Here is a 23,171-nt window from a genome sequence, read left to right as displayed (position 1 = left end):
CCAAAATATAATTGCTTGCTTCTGAAATGACTTTCCTTTTTGGTTAAGGCCATTAAGAATGCAGGTATTAGTTAATATTAACCAATAGCTAAATGGCTGTTTAGCCATTGTTGTGGGTAATGCACTAGGTAACTGCTGGCCAAAAATCTTGTTAGTTTTTAATACAGTAACTGAAATCTGGTTAGCATTAATAACCACAACAAATCTGAGAAATATATGAAACATGCCCTGTATCCAATGTGCACACTGCAAAAACCATTTTCACACTCAGTATTTTTGTCTTGTTTTCCAGTACAAATATCTAAACATTCTTATATCAGGATGCAAGAGAAGAAAAATGACTTGAGATATTAAGTCTTGTTTCCTGAAGAAAAAAAAAATGTTTAAAACAAGAAAAAATATATGCCAGTGGGGTCAGAAAAATAAAGTTAATTCAATGGGAAAACAAGCACATTTTTCTGACCCCACTGGCTTGTATTTTTTCTTGTGTTAATTTTAAAACATTCTTCAAGCCACTTTGTTTCTTAAGTAATTATCTCTTGATTTTAAAATGTTTAGATATTTGTACTGGAAAGCAAGATAAAAACATGCAATCCATACTAAATAGTATGTAAAATTATAATGTCCCAAAGCATAGTATACAGTATGTTGAAAAGAGTATGTAAAAAGTCCCCAAATGGTCTACTATTTCTGGTAGATTTTTCAAATGTGGATTGGTGCACACTTTAACAACTAATATTGTTTGAGCAGTGTAAATTTAATTAAAATGTGAGTATGTTAACTGTGACAGGATGATTGACAGGCTGGTTTGTAACCGCATGCAACTATGAAACAGAGCACAATTTTATGATGTGATATATAATATAATATGGATGGTAGTAGTTTTCCACAATCCACTACAGACTCACGTTCAGCTCTGACTTTATTCACTTTTCATGATGCAATCAATTCCAGAATCAAATCCAATCTTTTTTTTTCTCTCCATTGAATATTATGTTTCATGTGGAAATACGACACATTACGGGAATAAAATGGGTTGTGAATGCCATTTTGACTTTAAAGCTGTGATCATTTTATTTTCTGGTGCTTTAGTTTGTGCTTCACTATAGCGGGGTTGTGTGTATGTGTACTCTAGGGGCTAATTAAACCGGCTTCATGGGGTAATGAACGAGTTTCGTTAAACCTATAAAACACACGTGTTTATTATTATTATTATTATATTAACTCAATGCATGTTTTACATTTACTTTAATTATAATTATATATTTATATACAAATTGTAATCAATTTGAAAAATTACATATGTAAAAATTTACATAAAAATTTATTGAATAAAAATTATTTTCATAGTTTTGTTTTATGTATTTGGTATTTTCTCTTCAGATTCTTCTGGTGTGCTCAAAACCCAGTAGGCCTTATTGATGACATTTATCCTACTGTTTTACCACACAGTACACAAGCACATTTCAGAAATGAGATTGTTCCAGCAATGTTGTTTCTGTCTGAGGTCAGTTTGACCCAGCAAACACATACTGCAGAGAAACACAATAAGGCTAAATGAACAGCTAAATGACCCAACACATGATTCTTGAAAAGAGAAACATAGGAAACCCTTTATTTCAGAGATTTTGTGGATGGAGAGAGAACAAGAACAAGAGAGGGGCAACCATTTTGTCTAGTGCTCAGCCGGCGTGGGGCGGCTGTGGCTCTGCTTGCAGATCCAGATACTGAAAGCAGATGAATTTATTATGTGCAGCTGAGCTCCACACAGAGAGAGAGAGAGAGCAAGAAAATGAGAGGGGAATAGAAAAAGATTGAAAAACATGGCACAGCCTGTGCTGTGGGAGTTTAAGCACATTAAAACAATCAAGCTTTGCCATTTGTTTTGGTGCACCATTGCACCGTGTGCATGTTTGGCTCAGAGAGGAATTGATGGGTGGCAGCCTTGCTTTTGTTACTATATCTGAGGTGACAAGACCAAAACAATAGGCTGAATGGATAGAGAAATGGAGCAGAGGTGAGTGGGGAGAGATATCAAAGAACCATGAAATCAAATTCAGAGTTTTGTGGCTTTTAGTCCATGTGCATAGCTTTGAGCTCATCTATATGCTAGTGTTCTCGCAAAAGTAAACTGATTAGCAGTGGTTTTGCGTCAAGACTTGATTTTAACTATATTTTATGCTTTCAAATTGGTCTAGCATCTGCCAAGTAAAGTCTGATTGGATGCAAAACCTTTGACATCAACAACAGATTTGTGAATTATGTTTGGTAAGATTTTACTTAAAGCCTGTATAATGCATTTTAAAGGAATTCATAATGTATGTTGTAATGCATTATATCTTTTTATAAATAAGCACTGGTGTCAAAAGTATTCACATTCATTACTCAAGTAGAAGTATAGATACTAGGGTTTAAAAAGACTTTTGTAGAAGTTGAAGTATCAACTCAAGCTTTTTACTCAAGTAAAACTGTAAAAGTACTGGTTTCAAAACTACTTAAAGTATAAAAGTAAAAGTAATGTAAGGAAAAAAAAATGCCATTAAGAACAAAAGCTTAGGCCACGCCACAGGGGCCTATTGTGCACTACCCCACCTCCTCAAAAAAACATTTTTCTAAAGGCTATAGGCCATAATGACTATAATGTTATATTAAAATGTTCATGTTGAAAAATGTGGGATGCACTAGGCTACCTGTTTCAGCTGCATATATGCCCATTGAAAATGAACGCACTTTAGTACAATGCAAATACATTAAAGAACTAGAGAGATGATGACTAGTTGCCTATAAGTATTGTAATGGTGCAAAAAGTCAAACTTCAGAGGCATGTCATCAGTAACCTTTAATGGAATGTTTTTAATGTACATCCAAGCTTAGCTGCAGGAATCTGCAACGGCAATGAACAAGAAAATTGGTGTACCCAGGGCAGGCTTAGTAACAATTACCCTTGTATGGTTGTCTATTTACAATAAACATTAGTGCTGTCAAAATGAATGATTAATCCAAGTGATTAATCAAAAAATAAAAATAAAAAATAACTCATAATCCTAATACCTTCTTGATCGATAGCTTCCTGTATTCGCTACATGGTTAGAGAATTGGACTTGTAACCAGAAGGTCGCCGGTTCGAGTCTTGGTGCTGGCAGGAGTTGTAGGTGGGAGGGAGTGAATGAACAGTGCTCTCTTCCACCCTCAATACCCATAGCTGAAGTGCCCTTCAGCAAGGCACTGAACCCCCCGTTGCTCCCTGGGCGTCCCCAGTATAGCTGCCCACTGCTCCAGGTGTGTGTTCATGGTGTGTTCACTTCTCACTGCTGTGTGTGTGCACTTGGATGGGTTAAATGCAGAGCACCAATTCCGAGTATGGGTTACCATACTTGGCAAATGTCACGACTTTCACTTTGTCAATAGCGTTGTAAATCGCAAACGCTAATTTATTCAAACGTCTAGTTACTGGACTACCTACAGTAGCTTAATTTGTGGAGGATGAAGAGAAAGCACCCATTTGATAAATGAGCCAGTAGTTGAGAAATAATAACTTTTAAGTAGGGTCCGGTGCCATTTCGATACTTTTAAAATGGTACCGGTGCCTAAACGGTGCCTGAAACGATACTTAAAAAAAGAGCCACAAAAAAAAAAACTGGATTAACAATAAAGAACATTACAAATATTTAAAATAAATCCATAGCTTTCACCTTGGATGCTCTCATTTGCCAAGTTTGTGCTTCCCTTACTCTAAGGCTAATAAATGTATTTCACAATCTGGGTCATTATTTAATACAAAAGCACACATAATGTTTCTACTGTATCTCTGTCAATCACTCTGATATTTAGTTATAATGAGTGGTGTCTGTCACTGTCTTTTAAGCAGTTCTGTGAATGACTGTATGGTCATTCTTTATAAAGTAGCAACAATGTCGTTTGTAAAGTACAGTACTGTGCGCAAAAGTCTTTTGCACATTAGTATGTTCACCCCAAAAAGGGGTTTAAGCCATTTATTTATATCTTTTGCTGTAGTGTGTCAGTAGGGAAATATCAGTTTGCCATTAATTTTAATAATAATCTAGTGTGATTTGAATGCACAAGCAGTCTGACAACGGCAAAATGAATGTTTGGAAATGTAAACTGATTTTTCTACTGACACACTACAGCAAAAATATATAAATAACTGTCCGAACACCATTCTTTGGGGTGAAAACACTAACGTGCCTAAGACTTTTACACAGTAGTGTATGTATAAAGTACGTATGATTTAATTCAGGTATATTTAAATAAGTACAATTGAAGTATGCGTTCGTTCATATGTGTGTAAGGGCTAGATTGTCGCTGGAGGAAACAGCTGTGGTGTGATGAGCGGTGACAAGCGAAAACTTTACAGAAACCGACTGCTCCCTCATGACCTTTTGTAAACTGTATTTATGACAAAGAACTGCACAGATACAGATATTCTAACAATCTATCGATAAACACACACCTTGTGTCCTCTGTTTCTGTTTAAGTGCGCTCGCGCTGAGCGCGCTGAAAGACGGAGAGTAAAAAGCCTAGCGACGCCCATGCTTCTTGTGTAGGCCTACATTTCGGAGAACCAGGACAAACATTTCAATCGATCGCTCAGGCATTTAAGAGGCACCGAAATCTGCGTCCTTATTCGGTTCGGTGCATACCGGTTCCATAACCCAACCCTACTTTTAAGAAATGTATTTTTTGATAAACGAACCCAACACTGGCTATGCCCTTACTGGAGTGTGATGTGATCTGTGTCATGTGCAGGTGCGATGGATCGCGTACAAACCAATAGGGTGTCAGAATGGTATATGTTTATACTTCTCATCCAACCACAATCAAACTTCACTTCATCCGGATGGCGCGATTTATCTGGATAGGTGTTTTTTTTTTTTTTTTTTGGAATGATGACAAGCCGGAATGAAAACAAGCCGAAATGAAATAGCAGTAACGAACCTATTATTAAAACTGTAAGGAGTAGAAAGTACAGATAATTGCGTGAAAATGTAAGGAGTAGAAGTAAAAAGTCGGCTGAAAAATAATTACTCAAGTAAAGTATAGATACCCAAAATTTCTACTTAAGTAATGTAACGAAGTATTTGTACTTCGTTACTTGACACCTCTGTAAATAAGTGTAAGCTAAAAGAATAGTTCACCCAAAAATGAAAAGTTGCTGAAAGTTTACTCACCATCAGGGCATCAAATACGTAGATGAGTTTATTTCTTCATCAGAACAGATTTGGAGAAATTTTGCATTACGTTACTTGCTTACCAATGGATCCTCTGCAGTGAATGGGTGCCGTCAGAATGAGAGTCCAAACAGCTGATAAAAACTTCACAATAATCCATAAAAAAATTCACACTACTCCAGTACATCAATTAATGTATTTTAAGTGAAAAGCTATGTGTTTGTAAGAAACCAGTCTATCATTAATGCGTTTTAATTTTAAACCGTTGCTTCTGGACAAAATACAATATCCATAATGACTCTTCCTCTGTTGTCCTCTCACATCAAAATCCACCCACTTGTTTGTTTAGAACTGTTTTGGCTTGTAAACAGTGCTTGATCTGTGCAGATTTCTCTCCTGATTCAGACGAGATGACTTTTTCACTGGAGAAAGCAATATAATGGATAAAGAATATTTTAGCCAGGAGCAAAGGTTTGAAGTTAAAAACATCTTATTGATGGATTTGTTTTTTACAAACACAAAGGTTTTCACTTCACAAGGTGTTAACTATTACTATTAACTATAACTATTCCTTTAAAATGCATTATAATGCATTCCTTGTTACATCCGCAATTTGTTGTCTGTTATATATTTTAATGCATTATAATTTCTAAAGGTAACATTACAATAAAGTATTATAACTGTTGTTACAATTATTTCTGACATCATAAAATGCATTATAAGGTACATTAAAAGGCATAATTAATGCATAAAAATAATTTAATAATGCATTTTAAGGTTTCAACTAAAGTGTTACCACGTATTCTTCTCCCTTTTCAAAGTTAACTGATCAAATTTGATGTTTCGGTAGGAAATGCATTAAAGAAAAAATCTTTGCAAGCAATTTCATGTAGCTGTAAAAAAAACAAAACAAAACAACACTCTACATTAGAAAGAGATGCATTGGATGACTGTTATATAGAAAAGTGCAAATGTAGAACAAGATGCGGTAAGAAGGGCGGAACAGTGCACCTCATGAATAGTTGAATGTACAGAAAACAGTAATTTCACACAAATTGTTGACCCCGGTATGTTCTTGACTTCTGAATTCCAGTGGTTAAGAATAAAATAGCATAGTGATGTTCAAAGTGTGCAGATGTTGAGATGGGTTCTACATAATACACTACAATCGACTCAAGAGGTATTCAACAAGAGTGCAGGGTCAGAACAACCCATCACACATGATCAAATATACAGAGTGTATCCAGCACGTGATGTACATTAATGGGCAGCATATGTTGAGGAATGAATAATTGAGGGATTTCAAGGATATTGCGGAGCGAAGGCCGGATATATATGTCAGTTAGAGAATGAGTGATGGGGAGAAATGAAGAGAAATGGAGAGAGGTGGGAGACCCTGCTGCGCTGCACTGACACTCATCAGGAAAGAGAGTGAAACACAGACTGACAGAGAGCAGATTGTTCTCCTGCAGAAAGAGAGAGAGAGAAGGGTGGAAGATGGCAGAGAGAGAAAGAGAGACTCTTGACACGACAGTGAGTCTTTCTGCATTATGCCAGTAGGTTATTCACAAATTTAAGGAAGCCTGTTTCCACCACAGGATAAGACAATAAAAACAGTAATTGTGACTTTTTATCGCATAATTCAGATTTTTCTTTTCTAGCAATTGCGAGTTTATATCGTGATTCTAAACTTTGATTCGAAATTCTGACTTTTTTCTTGCAATTCAAATTTAAATCTTGCAATTCTGTTTTTGTTTGTTTTTTTCACCACGGAAATCAAAAATCAAAAAAGTCAGTTGCGACTTTTCTCAGAATTCTGACTTTTTTCTCACAGTTTGCAAGTTTATATCTTTCAGTACTGACATTTCTTCTCAGAATTGCAAGTTTATACCATGCAATTCTTTTTGTCTTAGGATTGTGAGTGAAAATGTTGCAGTTGTTTTATGGCGGCAATGGGCTTCCATTAGCCTGACTTCGTCATACTCATGTTGTGGGCGGGGTTCGGGCTGGCACCCAGGCTAGACTTCCATACAAATGAGTGTGAATCATTCAGAGCCGAGTCGCAAAAACGATTCAGAATCTCTGATTTGAAAACAATAAATCATTCAGGAACAAAATGCCAGTACTGACTGTTTCTCTGAGACTCAAAATGGTTATATCATACTGATAATATAAAAAATATGATTTGATTTATACTTATTTATTTGCTCTGAAATTGTTTGAGTTTTTTTTTTTTTAATCATAGGTCGCAATTAAACAACCATTGTTGTCAAAAACATTAAAACAATTTAACATTTATATATATACAGTATATATGCATGTATGTATGTATAGGCATATATATATTAAAATTATCATGTGAAGAATGCCACATGAAGATGAATCAAACGAATAATTGAGTCAGAGTTTTGAATCGGTTCACTAATATGTTCAAACACTAATATGTTTTTCTAAACTCATCTGATCTTTAGGAAACTTAATGGTTGCATAAAAGTTGTCATAATATTTGCAATATTCGCTAGAAACATTTTCAATATTTGATTTGTCACGCAGCTCAAGTTCAGATGTAGTCTTTACAGCAGCGAGAAACACAGGCAGACAGACAGACGTCTTACTGTCATTCCCTGTAATCCGCAGACAGTTCAAATGTGCGTGGTCAGGATCAGAGAAGATTAGTTTAGACTCGGAACGATGCGAAAGTCTGGAGACAAACACACACAGCACTTACTCCAGACAGCACTGTACACTCATACTGTCAATAGAGAAAACACCTCAAGGCACTGAACGTCTTGTTTTGACACTTTTTTAACACTTGTGATGCTAACATGCGTCTTCTGCTCTCAGGGTGGCTGTTGCTTTATCTTATAAACTCAGCAGAGCATAATCAGATCTGCAGCTTCAGTCACCAACTACACTTACAAACACCAGCACACACTTCAGATACGACAATATTGAAACAATTATACAGTTATACACACACACACACACACACATATATATATATATATATATATATAAGCTCATCAAGGCTGGATTTATTTGATAAAAAAAGAGTAAAAAAAAAAAAAAATTTTGTGAAATACTACTTTTGGCATACTACTTTTTTGCTGTATTTAATCTTAAATGTTCCATCAGCGCAAGCAATGCTGCTGAGGTGTAGAATTATTTCTGCTCTTTATAGTCTATAAAGCACCCAGAATAGGATACAAATAAAAAAAAAAAACATCCTTATAAAGACTTAATATGTCATTTGTTTTAACTGAATTGTCATGAGCTTAATATGTAATTTCTTTGTACTTTAAAAAATATATATTTTTTTTTTACTGAATTGTCATGATAAAGACTTTTTATTATATATTATTTAAGTATATTATTTAATTTTTAATGTTACTCTTATTAGTATATACAGTATATTGGCTATACTGAAATGAAAATCGTGACAGCACTAGTCCCTAGAAATGGCTCTGTTGCCTCTATCTGTAAGTCTGTGGATTTTAGTATTCTTTATCGTCTACCAAGCCAAAATTGCATAAATAATAATGCCATGAAGTAGCACTGGCTTCTCCTACAGAGAGCCCATCAGATACAAGTGGAGAATCTAAGCGAAAGTCAAGGATCATTTGTTTTATTAATTCATGGCAAAAAAAAAAAAAGACTGTTTTGCACCTCCACATGAGCCTGGGCAGCCAAACACACACACACTTACTCGCTTGTCTCAGACTCAATTATTTATGCATGCAGTATCCAGGTAACCACTCCATCAGGGAGGTAAGACACCATCTAGTGAGTCCCACTGCTGAGACAGACCCAAACATACACAGACAAAGCCAGATACAATATTATGTTAAACCAGTCTGAAAACTCTTTAAAATGAACCATTGTTGAAGTCACTGTGACAACACCTGAGGGTTTTACATTTTGATGTCAAATATGCACAAATACGACGATCCCCTCGGAAGGAAAGCAAAAACTGCTATATATTTGCAATTATAAAGACATATAGTTAAAAAAAAAGTGAAATTAAAATATGCCATAGAAGTTTATTGTTATGGATATTACAGAAAAATACTATCTTCAATTTGAAATTGTATGAAATACATATTTTCCAATACTCTAAAACTGAGAAAATTCGAAGCCATAAATATAAAGTTGTGTTTCAAATTTGAGTTGTGACTATTTTTTCCGGACCATTTAACCTTTTCGAATAATTTCCATTATTTTATTATTATTATTATTATTTTTTTAGGAAGTGCCAAAACCTTTACCAATTTTCGTAACATTCTTAAAAAAATTAAAATAAATAAAAAAGACCGTAGAAGATTGAATGTAATCTTTAGGAAGTCTCAAACCAAATATCCACATTAACATCCACTCAAAATGAATAGCCTACATTATAATATTGTGATGACCAAATGCACTTGTAGCATTTAATTGATTTTCATGTTTTGTTTTGTTTTGTTTTTTACTTTGAAACTATTTTAGTGTATTTATATTGAGTGTGAAATAGTAAGTGTGATATTAAACATGACGTTTTCCGAAACTAAATGTGCCTTAATCTGTTGTATTAAAACTAAAATCAGAAAATGATCATTTAAACGTGATAAATTCTTTCTACCCAATGTTAGTTGCATGCTAGATATTACGAGCTCATCTAAAAATCCCTGACTTGCACAAGGACATCTGAGCAGAACAAAGAAGTCTACTGTATAAAGTTCTGATCTTCCGAAATCCTTGAACAGATCTGACCTTGTGAGACAAAGCATGTTTTTGACTGAAAGAAAATGTTTAAGACATGGATTAGGTTTCCAAACAAAATTTGTCATTTTTAACAAAGGATGTATCTCATTTCAATTAAAGGTCTGAATGGAAATCACATTTTTTTTTGTTTTGTTTTCTTTGTTACAAACTTAAAGTGTTTAGCCATTTACAGTACTAGTCAAAAGTTTGGGGTCAGTGAGATTTTTTTGGGTGAAATTAATACTGGTATTCAGCAAGGATGCATTAAATTAATCAAAAGCAACAGTAAAGACATAATGTTGTAAAAATTGCTGTTCTTTGAACTTTATTTTCATTGAAGAATCATATATATAAATATGTATGTATGTATAATGTAATGTATATATGTCCTACTAAAACTAAACTGAAATAAAAATGAATGACAACTGTATTGACAAAAATTTTAAGTCAATAAAAATGACAACAAAAATACTGAAACTTTAAAATAAAACTGAAAACACAAAATCTAAAATTAAAAATGTATTCTAAATATTAGTAAAATCTATAATAGGTATACTAAAATAACCATGCTATATAAAATACAATAATATTTCACAATATTACTGTTTTTATAATAACACTTTATAATAATTTTCCATTTGTTAATATTAGTTAATAGTAAAGAAAAAAATCTAAAGCATATATCAATCTAAATTTTAATTTCAGCATACTAACACATTATTAAAATCAAAAGTTGTATCTCTAATACAAACATGAGCAGATGTATTTTAAGATTAATAAATGCTGTCACATATGTACTCTTCATCCTTAGTTAATGTTAGTTTATGCATTAACTTATTGTAAAGTGTTAAAGTTTTTACCGTATTTTTAATCAAAGAAATGCAGCCTTGGTGAACAGACTTTTGAACAGTAATGTATTTTGTTCCACTATTTGCTTATCAACAGCAGTTTGTAATAGCTGTTAAGCATATCCAGTCACAAACCCCACAGCCAATCAAAACATTATCTCTAAGAGCGGGAACAAATCGCAGATGATTGTGCAAATTGGATTGGTGTAAAGAGAAGGTGAGGCAGAAATCTAGCAGGTCCCTAAAATAGGAACAGGGGTTAGCAAGAACACTGTGTCTGTACTGTATGTGTGTGGTTTTGTTTTGGTGTTTGTGTGTTGTGTGTGTGGTGTGTGTTTTTGTGTGTGTGTTTGTGTGTGTGTTTGTGTGTGTGTGTGAGTGTGTGTGTGTGTGTGTGTGTGTGTGTGCATGTAATGCTCTTTATGGCATTAAGAACCGGCCGCAGTGGACTGAACAGGGCAGTTTTTCTGCATGTGGACAGATTTCAGACTGCACGTCTCAATTATCATGATTTTTATAAAGCTTTTAAAAGCAGCTCAGCACAGCACAACATCTCTCTCTCTCTCTCTCTCTCTCTCTCTCTCTCTCTCTCTCTCTCTCTCTCTTTCTAAGTCTGGCGGCTAAGTATAGTGGTGGAATGCTGAAAGAATATGGGAGATAATGGGATGAATCAGAAGTCAAGCTGCTGCTGATAATTATTATTATTTCAACAATGAGTCTTTTGTCAGTCTCTCCAAAACGTCCACCCACCTCTTACACTTGTGTGCGTGTTTTAATTTCGTCCTACACAAGCAGGGGTCCCTGGCCTTGGTTGGGTTAGATAGGAAGGAAGAATGTTGTGAAGAAGAAGAAGGGTGTTGTTGGTTTTTTTTGTGTTAAGAGAAAAGTAGGAAGAGAAATGGCAGTTGATTGTGTGTTCCAGTGATGCAGTGCAAAGTGGATTTGTTGTTCGTTCTCATCCTGTACGTTCTGGAAATCGACAGACTTGAAAAAATTTCCAAATCTGCCTGTCGTCTTTCTTTTTGTCATTCCATAGTCTCACATTATTCATCATCTCCCTCGCTGACATTCCTTCTTTTTATAATAATGGATTCACAAGAAATTGTGGTTTATTGCAGGTCACGGCCTAGTATGTTTTCCTCAGACTTCGCTCTAATAAAATCTGGATATGGATGATGCACTCAGTGACTTTTAAGAAGTTCCTCTCAAACAGACGCGAGCGCATCAGCAGGAGCAGCGCTTTCAGGAGTAATTTGTTGGTGGCTGTCTTCTTTTTTTTCTAGAGTCCTCATTTTTATTAAATTGTAATAGGGATTATTCAGTCAAGGATTTCTGAAGCTCCTCCCCCGCCCTCACAGTTCACGCTTTAATTACAAGACACTTTTTAGAGACAAAGTAAATACAGCAGCTGGAGATACAACTCAAAATCAGCAATTTCAAACATCTTCCCTGGTACTCAATACTCATCTATCTATCTATCTATCTATCTATCTATCTATCTATCTATCTATCTATCTGTCTATCTATCTATCTATCTATCTATCTATCTATCTATCTATCTATCTATCTATCTATCTATCTATCTATCTATCTGTCTGTCTGTCTGTCTGTCTGTCTGTCTGTCTGTCTGTCTGTCTGTCTATTGTTCTCTCTATCATTGAATTTATTTCATTAATTTATTCATTTTTTATTTTAATGTTCAGGGATTTCTGAAATTCCTTCTTCATGTTCAGCATTTTATAGTTAAATAAAAAAAAGATAGTTTATAGTTAAAAAAAAAAAAAGCAAAAACATAAAATTGCAATATGGATGTAAATATTTCACATTAAATTGCAAGTTGATTGTTTAGAGACTTTACTGCAACAAAATAATCACCGCAGCATGAGCTAAACTCAAAATGAACAGTTCTGCCAAAAATTAGCTGCTTGCACTTTTTTCTTTTTTTGGTCATTATTTGTTTTTGTCTTGTCTTCCTGGAGTCTTCATTCTAATAAAATTGCAAGGATTTTCATTTTCTCTTCTCGCCCTCAAAATCATTTGTTGAGAAACACTACTCAACAAACAAACAAGCCACACAGCATGAGCTATGACCTAAAATAAGCAGCTTCGGCGGAAATTTACCCAGGCCAAGTAAATGCACTGCTAATGTAAGAACCAACAAATAGAGGAAACATGCAAGACGATAGTAGCTAGTCTAAGACGTGAGCAGACGACTCGAGGAACAGTGTGCAGCTGATTGTTGTATTATTTTCTTGACGAATAATAGCTGTTTTTTTTTTAGACATTTTTTTTTATTTTTTTTTGTTTTTTTTTGTGTGTGTTATATGCGATAAACCCCACTGATATATGCACACACACTGAGCAAAACCCTCTTGCTCCCTAGAACATTGATAACTAATGCTCTTGTTGAACACAGCGTGGCAAAAACTGTCTCATGCTGTGTGGCTATCAGCTTTTATCAAATAGAGTTTTTTTTTTCTTTTTTTCGTTTGTTCATCTGATCTCTCTAGCTCAATGCTGCTGTTGAAATACTGGTGTTTTTAAGAGTGTCCAATATCGTTTTCGCCCCCTTCAAGTTCTCTGTGTGAGAGCTTTCATGCATTACTGTGGCTCACTGCCCGGTTTCATCAGGAATCTGTTTTATATTAGAAATGCATGTGTGATTACGTTGAAGTGTGTGCATGCGTGCATGCGATGAGCACATCTGTTTCTTTACAAGCACTGGAAACAGAGTTAGCCTGATCCCTCCGAAATAAGCTGAAATTCACAGAGATCACCATTGTGACTTTGCAGATCAAACATGTATTAGGAATGTACAGCCCTGGTGGACAGCAGCGGTACTGCACTGGCATTTCCATCCAAATACACTCAATCTTCCTGTCCTTTCTTATCACTCCCAATCGTCATACCTCATTTCAAGAGCGTTTTATTGGCACGACAATGGACAAAGTTTCAATAAAAAGGTTTGGTGAAGGCAGTCCCACGCGTCTATCTCTCTCCACCTCACTCATCTCTCTCTCTCCCCTTCTGTCTCATCAGTCGCTCTGAGAGCAGTGGGACTTACTAATTTTAGCATACCCACCCCAGCAGCAAGTCTTAGCAAGCTTTGCCTGTGAATACCTCATCAAACTGAGCCGCACTACAAAGAACCTTATCACTCCAGCTTTAAATGTCTAACTGCAAAAGGAAAGATAAGGAGTCGTGGTGTATTAGTTCTCAAAGGGGTTACTGGTTCGGAGCACTAATGGTGGACATCACAATGGAAAAAAAAACATAAATATCTCTTTCCACAGCCAATTTGGGCCACTTTCAAATGTGGTTTTAAATGTAGTGCAGCATGTATCTGGTTTGTGGTCATCTGACCTACATCTAGACCAGGGATGTGGAAAATTCAGAATTTCAACTCATCAGTTTGAATTTTAATAGAATTGGCCACATTCCACAGGAAGTTGATTTGGAATGACAGGAATGATAATTCAACACAAGTAATGCATTCTTGAAAGTGAGATGTTCCATCCATCTATCCATCCATTCATTCATCCATCATTCATTGATCTATCTATCTGTCCAAACTTTGTTTTTCTAGGGTATTTTTTTTTTTAATTCTGCTTCCTTACATTGAAATTTGAATTGATTTTGCTTTCATAATTCAAATTAATTTCCTGAATTCAGTCCTCAATTCAGTTCTGAATGGCACACAGCCCTGATATGAACGCTCATATCTGATTCTCCTCAGAATTCAGCTAGATAGATCGATTGAGTAAATAAAGATTGGTGGTAAATACAAGTTAGCACAAGTCTTCATTTTCATTAATCTGGTCACATAAGTGGTTTGTACTTTCTGAGAACAGAAAACCCACACAGAGGATTTTATGTCTGTCTTGCTTGTTTCAGATCAACCTTTACCAGCACAAGCCAGCAACGCGGGGCCAGTTGTCGGGGGCGTCATTGCCGCCATAATCATCCTGTGTTTGATCGGCGCTGGTGTGGCCATGTACCGCAAACAGCGCCAGAGCGTGGAGAACGGAGAGTGAGTGTGAATGCGCACCCACAAACTCAAATCACACATTCATTTCAAACATCCATTTTTGCTCGCTCTCTCTCTTTCCTGGATAGAACATCCAAGCTATTTTTGTCCCTTTCATTCTCAATGCATCTTAATCAGTGCGTTCACGGTATAGCATGCATGCACACCATGGTTATAGCTAAATATCTCGTTGTATCTCCTTTCCAGAGGCCCCCCCAAACACAAGCCGCCTCCTCCGATGAAGTCTGGCAGCTCGACAGAAATGGTGAGCAGACTTTTTTCTTCATCAGTCACCTCTCAACGCTCACATCTGACATTCTCTTTCAACTCCGACGTATTGAGCTTTCTTCATTATACAATGTCGAGATTACTTACAATTCTCTGGGCTACACACCACAATTAAAACACAGCTGGTGTAAAGACACATGCATAAACCACCATAAAATAGATGTTTGAATTAAAACCTTTGAATCACAAGCTTAGTACTGGGCTGGGGAGGAAATATGAATTGCATTTTTCACTGGTTAATGATTATTATCTGTTTGCTCGGTTGGTACTGGACTACCCTCGGGCCACAGTCGAGAAAGAAGGGGTTAACCTGGGGGTGGGGGGGGTGATGTGTATTGATTGAAGCTTAATGTAGAACGCGTGGGTGGAGCTAAATGTGTGTGTGCATACGTGTTTGTGTTTGTGTGTGTGTGCGTCCTCAGGCTAATTAACATGTACTGTACATCACAGGCATCTTTCATCTCGGCTGCCCTAAAAATCTGTGATTAATTCAGCTGTCAGCACCCCTGAAATATGTGATTATGAGATCTCTCTTCATGTTTGCTGAAAATAGCAGCTGCAGTAAGAAATCTGCGGTTATTGCACTCTAAATACTGCCTTTTACCAGTTAAAAACTTTTTGATTAGCCTTTTTAGCCTTTCCTGAAGATATTCATACGCGACCGTTCAAAAGACGGGTCAATACGATTTTTTTAAAGACATTAATACTTTTATTCAGGATGGAGACATTAAATTGATTAAAAGTGAGAGTTAAGACATTTATAATGTTATAAAAGATTTCTATTTCAAGAATCCTGAAAAAAACAAATAAATCACTGTTTACACAAATATTAAACTATTTTCGTCATTGATAATAATAATAAGAAATGTTTCTTGAGCAGCAAATCAGATTACGCTGGAAAAATTATACTAAATATTTTTAAGGTAAGTGGTTGCAAACAATTTTAGCTACATTTAATAATAATAGTAAAAAATGTTAAGTTAGTCAGCTAAATTTGTTGATTTAAATGTAGCTAAAATAAATTGATTGCAACTACTTACCTTAAAAAAAATTGTAAATTCAATGAATCATTTTTTTCAGTGTAGAATGAAGAATTTCTGAAGGATCATGTGACACTGAGGACTGCAGTAATGATGCAAATTACATTTAAAAAAAATATTCAAATAGAAAATATTTATTTAAACATACTATAATATTTCACAATATTGTTATTGTTACTGTATTTTTAATCAAATAAATGCAGCCTTGGTGATCAGAGGAGACTGAACAAGATTCAGCTTTTGAAATTTCTGTCCTTTACTCAACCTCACGTTCCGTCAAACCTGTATGACTTTCTTTCATCTGTGAAACACATAAGATATTTTCAATTTTTTGCTCAATGAATGTCCGATGTTAATTTTTTCTCCATGGTTCATTAAAATACCTTCTTTTGTGCTCTGTAGAAGAAAAAAAAGTCATTGCAATGACATGAGGATGAGTAAATAATGACAAAAAAAAAACCCTTCAAGTCAAGAAATGTTCCTCTGATCCACAACCAGCTCCTAAAGTGTCATCATCTCATGTGTTTGTGTGTGTACAGCTGAATAAACCACAGGACAAGACCACAACCATCATAGAAACCCAGCCGCTCAGCAACAATGAGACAAACTACTACGAAACCAACTCTGCAGAGCCCATTACAGTAAGATCCCCCTTCCCAAACTTTGATGTACAACGCTGAGTAAACATTAAAAGGCAATTTAAGTTACATGTTCAGAACATTCTGTGATATATATATAGTATATACACACACATACACTGTATATATAGCAGTGTACTTGCCTCAAAATGGATACTAAAGACCCCGTCTTGCAGCAGGCGACTTATATGCTAACGGCAAAAGCTAGTGACTCATAGCGATGTGTGGCATGTGCTAACACTGCCAAAGGCTCTTTTATGTGGATTAATATGATGAGCTGGATATTTCATCAACTATGATAACCATAAAGCCAATTACTAAAGCAGGTCTGTGTATGAAGACACGCACCTTTGTGATCAAATCCCCAGGGGACTCGGTTTGGGCTTTCAATAAGTGCCTGCATTTATTGTTTTAGATGATTTAGCCTGCAGCGGCAGGCATTATTCAGCATTTAAGAATCGGCTCCAATTAATTTGTGAATTTAAATTGAGTTGGCCACACCCCAATGGGAAGTTGAGCTGAAATGACAGGAAGAATAATTTAGTGATTGTATTTTATTTTAATAAAAATTACACAGAGGCACAAAAAATGTGTGCTTGTGCTTGTGTGCATCATTCATTTAATTAATTATGCTTATTGTTTCCCTGATATATAATCATATCAGTAATATCTGTACAGACATATATTTACATATATACAGACATATATTTCTGAACTCTGCTGGAAATAGTGATTTTCTAACATGGTCCACACAAGAAAAGCTCATTATTATTTATGAATAATGTATAATATTATTATGTTTTAATATTGTTAAATTTATTTACTTAAAGTGTATTTTTACAAACATAAATTGTCATATTTAATATTATTAAAATGTTTTATTGTTTATATATTTATAAATATATTTTTCATTTCATTAAATATTTTTATTATATTTATAAGAATTGGGTAATGTTTAATATTACTATAATGTATTAAAGTTTTATTTATAAATATGAATTAGGTATTATATTATATTTTACTATTATTAATTTATTTATGAAAATAAATTATAAAATTGTATTGTATAAAATTGTATAAAATTCTGTAATTATGTATAAATATATATATATATATATATAATTATAAAACATTTTAAATATTTGCTTTTATTTTAATAGTGTCATATTACTATTGTTTTTTATTGCATTTTATTTATTTATTAGAAATCCTATCCTATATAGTCTGATCACATATTTATGGGTAATTCATACTGAAAAATGAAATGTATTATTAAAAAAAATCTAAATTAAATTCAAAATTCCCCTCACAATTTACATAAAGTAATTTTACAGCCAAGTCAGTTTCAATCTGAATGGCGTACATCCCTGGTAGCCAAGCTAAAGGCTGGGAAATTTGCTATAATAACTTTTATTAGATATGTGAAATTGATATTACTTTCTTTGTAAGATCATCACTAAGAAAAATAAAACACTTTTTAGTTTCCCTTCTGTGTCCAACCTCTGTAAAAAAAAAGAAAAAAGAAAAAAGGTTAAATTACCGGGGCTGAAACTGGCATCACCTCATAACTGAGAAATAATTAAAAAAAATTTGCCTCACATAATTAGAAACCAACTTTTGCTTCATCATTCAGACAGCGACACACACACACACACACGAGATAACCACCACACTATATTAGCACTTTTAAATTAAATTTCTGCTCACTGTGAGTCAGGAGGTGAAGTGTTCTATCAAACCGTTTTATCTGCTGATTCTTCATTCGGTATCAATTAACTCTAATAAATAAGAATGTGCGCTTCTGTTCTCCAGCTATTATACTGATGCCTAATGACCGATTGAGGTACTGTTAAATTGGCATTAGTAGCACCTCAGTGATTGTAATGAATTGTGAATGCGTGTATGTGCAGCTTGTTACATTTGTCTGCACCGGACGTGTGTATCATGACAAAACTGCTGTTATGATCAGAGGAGCTGTCTGCAATAATTTTGCTAGGATTTTGATTCATTATTTGTTTTTATTCTTTCATTCATTATAGTTATTTTCTATGGATTATGCATTAAAATAACTTAACACTTTACAGATTTGAACTAATGCGACATTATTTATAAAAATGAATCATGTTTAATATTATATTTCAATTATTGAAATATATTTAATATTAAAATATATATATTTATTTACATGAAATATGTATATAATTTTTTATAAATATTAATTATGTATTATACTTTACAGATTTGTACTAATGCAACATTTATAAATATCAAGTTTAATATATTTTATTATTACAAATATACATTTATTTAAAAATATAATTTTTAATATTATTAAAATATATTTTAGCATATTTATTTATTTTACAAATCTAAATCGTATAAGTTTTAATATTAAATGTTTTTATTTTAACAATATATTATTAATATTATGTTTTATATTATAAGATTTATTTATGAATATATGGAAATAGAATGAAGTATTTTATATTTTAATATTATTATAAATATAAATTAATTAATTATGCAATTGTTAATATACCTAAAATGTTTTACACACACACACACACACACACACACACACACACACACACATATATATATATATATATATATATAACAAAAAAAATATATTTTATAAAAAAAACATATTTTATTATATTTATATAAATTACATATAATATTAAGATATTTGTATTTTAACAATATAGTATTAATATTAGTATATTATTATTACATGTATTATATATATTATTCTATATATTATTACTACACTTCCAGGTCTTTGAATTTCTTTTTACCTTAAATTATGCTTTCATTTATGTGCTTCAGGATCTAGATGATGACAACAACGGCCCTCCCGCTAACGGTGGAACCCCAGCTGTCTGGGACAGCTCAGGACACCCTCCCGAAAAAGACGACACGACCGGCGAGACCCTTCCACCGTACAAACCAGCTGACCAGAATGATGTCGAAGCTAACTTTACTAACGTAGCTCGTGAAGAAAGTTTCGTGTCCAAATCCATGTTGGTCTAAAGATGAAGGCCGTGCCTGTGATTTGCACTGCCACTGTCCTGCCCAGCTGCGGACTCCCGTTACAGCACAGCCGACTATAGTCCACGGCTCGGGCACAAACACATCCAAAACACCCCTGCCTGGTCACGTTTCTTTCACACGTGGCTAAATGACATTTTATCCTATTCTCATGGTTTTGTGGATGGTCCCTAAAACATTTATATCTTTTGGACCAGATCAGATTTTGGAATTTTGATATGTATGACAAGAAGTTCTTAGAACTTTAGTCAAGCAAACTTTGATTAGCAGTTAATGGTAAAACAAAACCATGAGAAATGGTCATTATTCACTATTGAGATGCTATGTTACGTATATTTTAATCCTGGTTACGTGAAAGACACACACAGCAAACATAGTCAGAAAAACATTTAATTTTCCTAAAAGGTCTAAAGATAAGAATTTGCTTTCAGTATTTTAAAATACACTGCATATACTGTCAAACATTGCTTCTGTTTCTGATCTGTAGTTTTTATTTTGCAATCTCGGTGTAGTGCTCTTCTAAGCTTTAGCTTTCGTCGGTTTAGTGCGTTAACTTCTGTGATGAGGGAAAAAGTCTTGTGGTATATGCAATGTATTTTACATACAGCAAAAATGTATTTTTATATTTTATATTTGATGTCATTTTGATCGATTATATCACCTAAAAACAGATTTATGCATTATTTTCTTATTTTCGTTTCTTTGGTTGTTTGGCGCGTTCATTGTTTTTGAAAAGTACCAAATAAGTTCTGTAAATAATATAAGGAAATAATATATATAGCCAGTCTAACATGCGTTAAAAAATATATAAAACACAATAAAAAATAAAAAATGCAAACAATTCCAAAAATAACCAGTGAGGTGCAAAATGAAAAAGTGTAGATTTTCTGAAACTTTCTTTTACCAGGTATTACGTAAGTCGTATGCTGATGTTTTACTTCTTGATACGTGTGGATTTTGTTACTGTATATTCTGCATGGCATGGTTGGTTGCTTTCCTAAAAACAGTGGGCACCCGTCGCAACCTTTTCTCACTCCCCTTTTTCTGGCCATAAGAAGCACAATATGCATATAGAGATGTTGAAGGTGACAGGAGGTTTGACAAGAGTTTTGTTTTCTGCCTTCTGAAGCTAAACATTGATGTTAAAGACCTCGTGAAATCTCTCAACGAGCACAGTTTTCTTTCTGTGTTTGGCATTTCCAATTGAAACTTCATTTTAGAAGGTCAAAAACATAAAAGATCCTGTCCATTTAAAAATAGTCATTGGGCTTTAGTTACATCACATGAATTGTTACTAGTCAAGGCTGGTTGTATTGTGGGCGGGACATTCTCATTCTACAGAGCATTTGATTGGACAAAACTTTTAGTGCAGTAAAACAGTAATAATTTTCTATTTTAATACATATTAACATGTCATTGATTCCAGTGATGTTAAAGCATCATTACTCCAGTCTTCAGTGTCACATGATCCTTCAGAATTCATTCTAATATCTTGAAAATCTTTATTAATAACGGTATTATCAATGTTGAAAAAGGTTTTTTCCTGCTTAATATTTTTGTGGAAACCATCATACTTTTTTCAGGATTATTTGATGGATAGAAAGTTTACTGAACATTTATTTAAAATATATATGTTTTTGTAACATTATAAATGTCTTCATAATGGAAATGTATCACTATAAAATATTAAGCAGTAAACAGATTCCAACACTGATAAAAAATTTAAAAAAATCGAGCAGCAAATCAGCAGAATAAAATGATTTCTGAAGGATCATGTGACACTGAAGACTGGCCAAAAGTTATTATTCCTCTCTTATTCCTATATTTTTTTCTCAAAAAGAAGTTTCAGATTTCATAGCAAGAATTGTAGAATCTTGATGTCCTCCTTCTTAAAGGAACAGTTCGCTAAAAACTCATTTATGTTCCAAACCTGTGTGATTGTTTCTTCTGTGGAACACAGGAGATGATTTAAAGAATGTTCACTCTTTATTATTGACACATTAAAATTTAAGGTATATTCACTGAAATTCCTGCCAGTTTTGGTCACCATTTACTTTTTACTGTATGAAAACGAGCAGCTATAAACATGTCCCTTTGTGTTCCACAGACAAAGAATGTTATACAGTTTTTGAAAGACATAACAGTGAGTTTAGTTTTGGATGAGCTATTCCTTTAAGAAACACAAGTAGTTTTTGAAATGGTCTTTTTTTGTTGTTTCTTTTTTTTTTCCACTGGCCTTTTCACTGGTTCTTGGACGGCATGGCAACTAATTCCATCACTGATCATGTCTTTCACTCTTGAATGTAATCTTTGCACATCCACTTAAAGCTGTCAATAGATCATTGTGTCATAGTGTCTGAATACATTGTCGTAATTGTGCCAAAGAACTCATATCAAAACCATAGTGATGCAATGAACTAAAGACTCCCTAACAGGTTACAGAAGTCAAAAATGTAATAAACGGACAGCTTTTTTAACGGTCACCTGGAGCGGAAACTTGCACATTCACAAAGAACATAAAAAGCAGGATCTTTAGATGGGTGAATGGATGAATAGATGTGCAGGCGCCATGACATACACAGACCGATCGATGGATGGATGGTACAGTTCACCTAGATGAATTAACAAGCCCTCCTCGTTCTTGATTAGCCATCGATCACATTCGCTGCCTGATCTTCTGGCCTGTTGGACATCGCAGAAAATTACTGATTCTCACGAAACTTTTATTCTCGACATGACACGACAATCTTTCACCTGTCGTCTCGGTTTAGCTGAGTTGTGGTCTCGTCACTGTTTCTGATAAAGGGAATGTACGTCTGCATGCTGCATGAGATTTGAGGTTCGCTTATGTTATTCTCACGCCGTCTTCACGCGACCGTTATTCGCTAAAATGGTGCAGTATTAGACAATCACTGTATGTTATACACTCATCCATAAGGGTTTCTGTGTTTTAAACTGTGATTTCATTTTTTTAAAGTTGCATTTTTTAAAATGTCTTATTTATTTTTCTGTATTTTTAAGTGGTTTTTAAATGTTTCTGTCTTACAAGCATTATGTATTGTTTTAAATAATTGGCTACTAAAGTTTTAATGCCATTTTGAATTTTTAAAAAGACAATCAAAGGTGTTTTTAATGTTAAATTGATTGTTTTAGGCAAAAAAGAAATTTCTGCCATCATTTACTCCCCCTTGTGTTGTTCAAACCTGACTTTTTCCTCTTCTGTGGAACACAGAAGTAGATATTTTGAACGTTTCGGCTGTTTTGTTAATACAATGAAAGTCAGTGTGGTCCAAAACAACAGAAGAAATCATTCAAGCTCATGTTTAGAATGACATGAGGGCGAGTAAATAAAA

The 23,171-nt window shown here is 34.1% G+C and overlaps 1 protein-coding gene across 1 annotated transcript in view; it reads left to right on the top strand.

Annotated features, from left to right (window-relative positions):
- The window catches only part of LOC109102556 (nectin-2-like), a 45,991-nt gene extending 24,613 nt beyond the window's left edge, over nt 1-21,378 (top strand). The window contains exons 2-5 of the mRNA XM_042755104.1: nt 14,626-14,804; nt 15,009-15,066; nt 16,669-16,770; nt 19,597-21,378. Of these exons, the coding sequence (XP_042611038.1) occupies nt 14,626-14,804; nt 15,009-15,066; nt 16,669-16,770; nt 19,597-19,800 (543 nt within the window). The 3' untranslated portion in view covers nt 19,801-21,378. The remainder of the gene's footprint in view (nt 1-14,625; nt 14,805-15,008; nt 15,067-16,668; nt 16,771-19,596) is intronic.
- Nucleotides 21,379-23,171: the final 1,793 nt, after the last annotated feature.

Source organism: Cyprinus carpio, unplaced genomic scaffold, assembly GCF_018340385.1.
Source record: "Cyprinus carpio isolate SPL01 unplaced genomic scaffold, ASM1834038v1 S000006640, whole genome shotgun sequence".
NCBI lineage: Eukaryota > Metazoa > Chordata > Actinopteri > Cypriniformes > Cyprinidae > Cyprinus > Cyprinus carpio.
The sequence above is the reverse complement of the archived record's forward strand: the minus strand, read 5'-3'. Positions and strand labels throughout refer to the sequence as shown.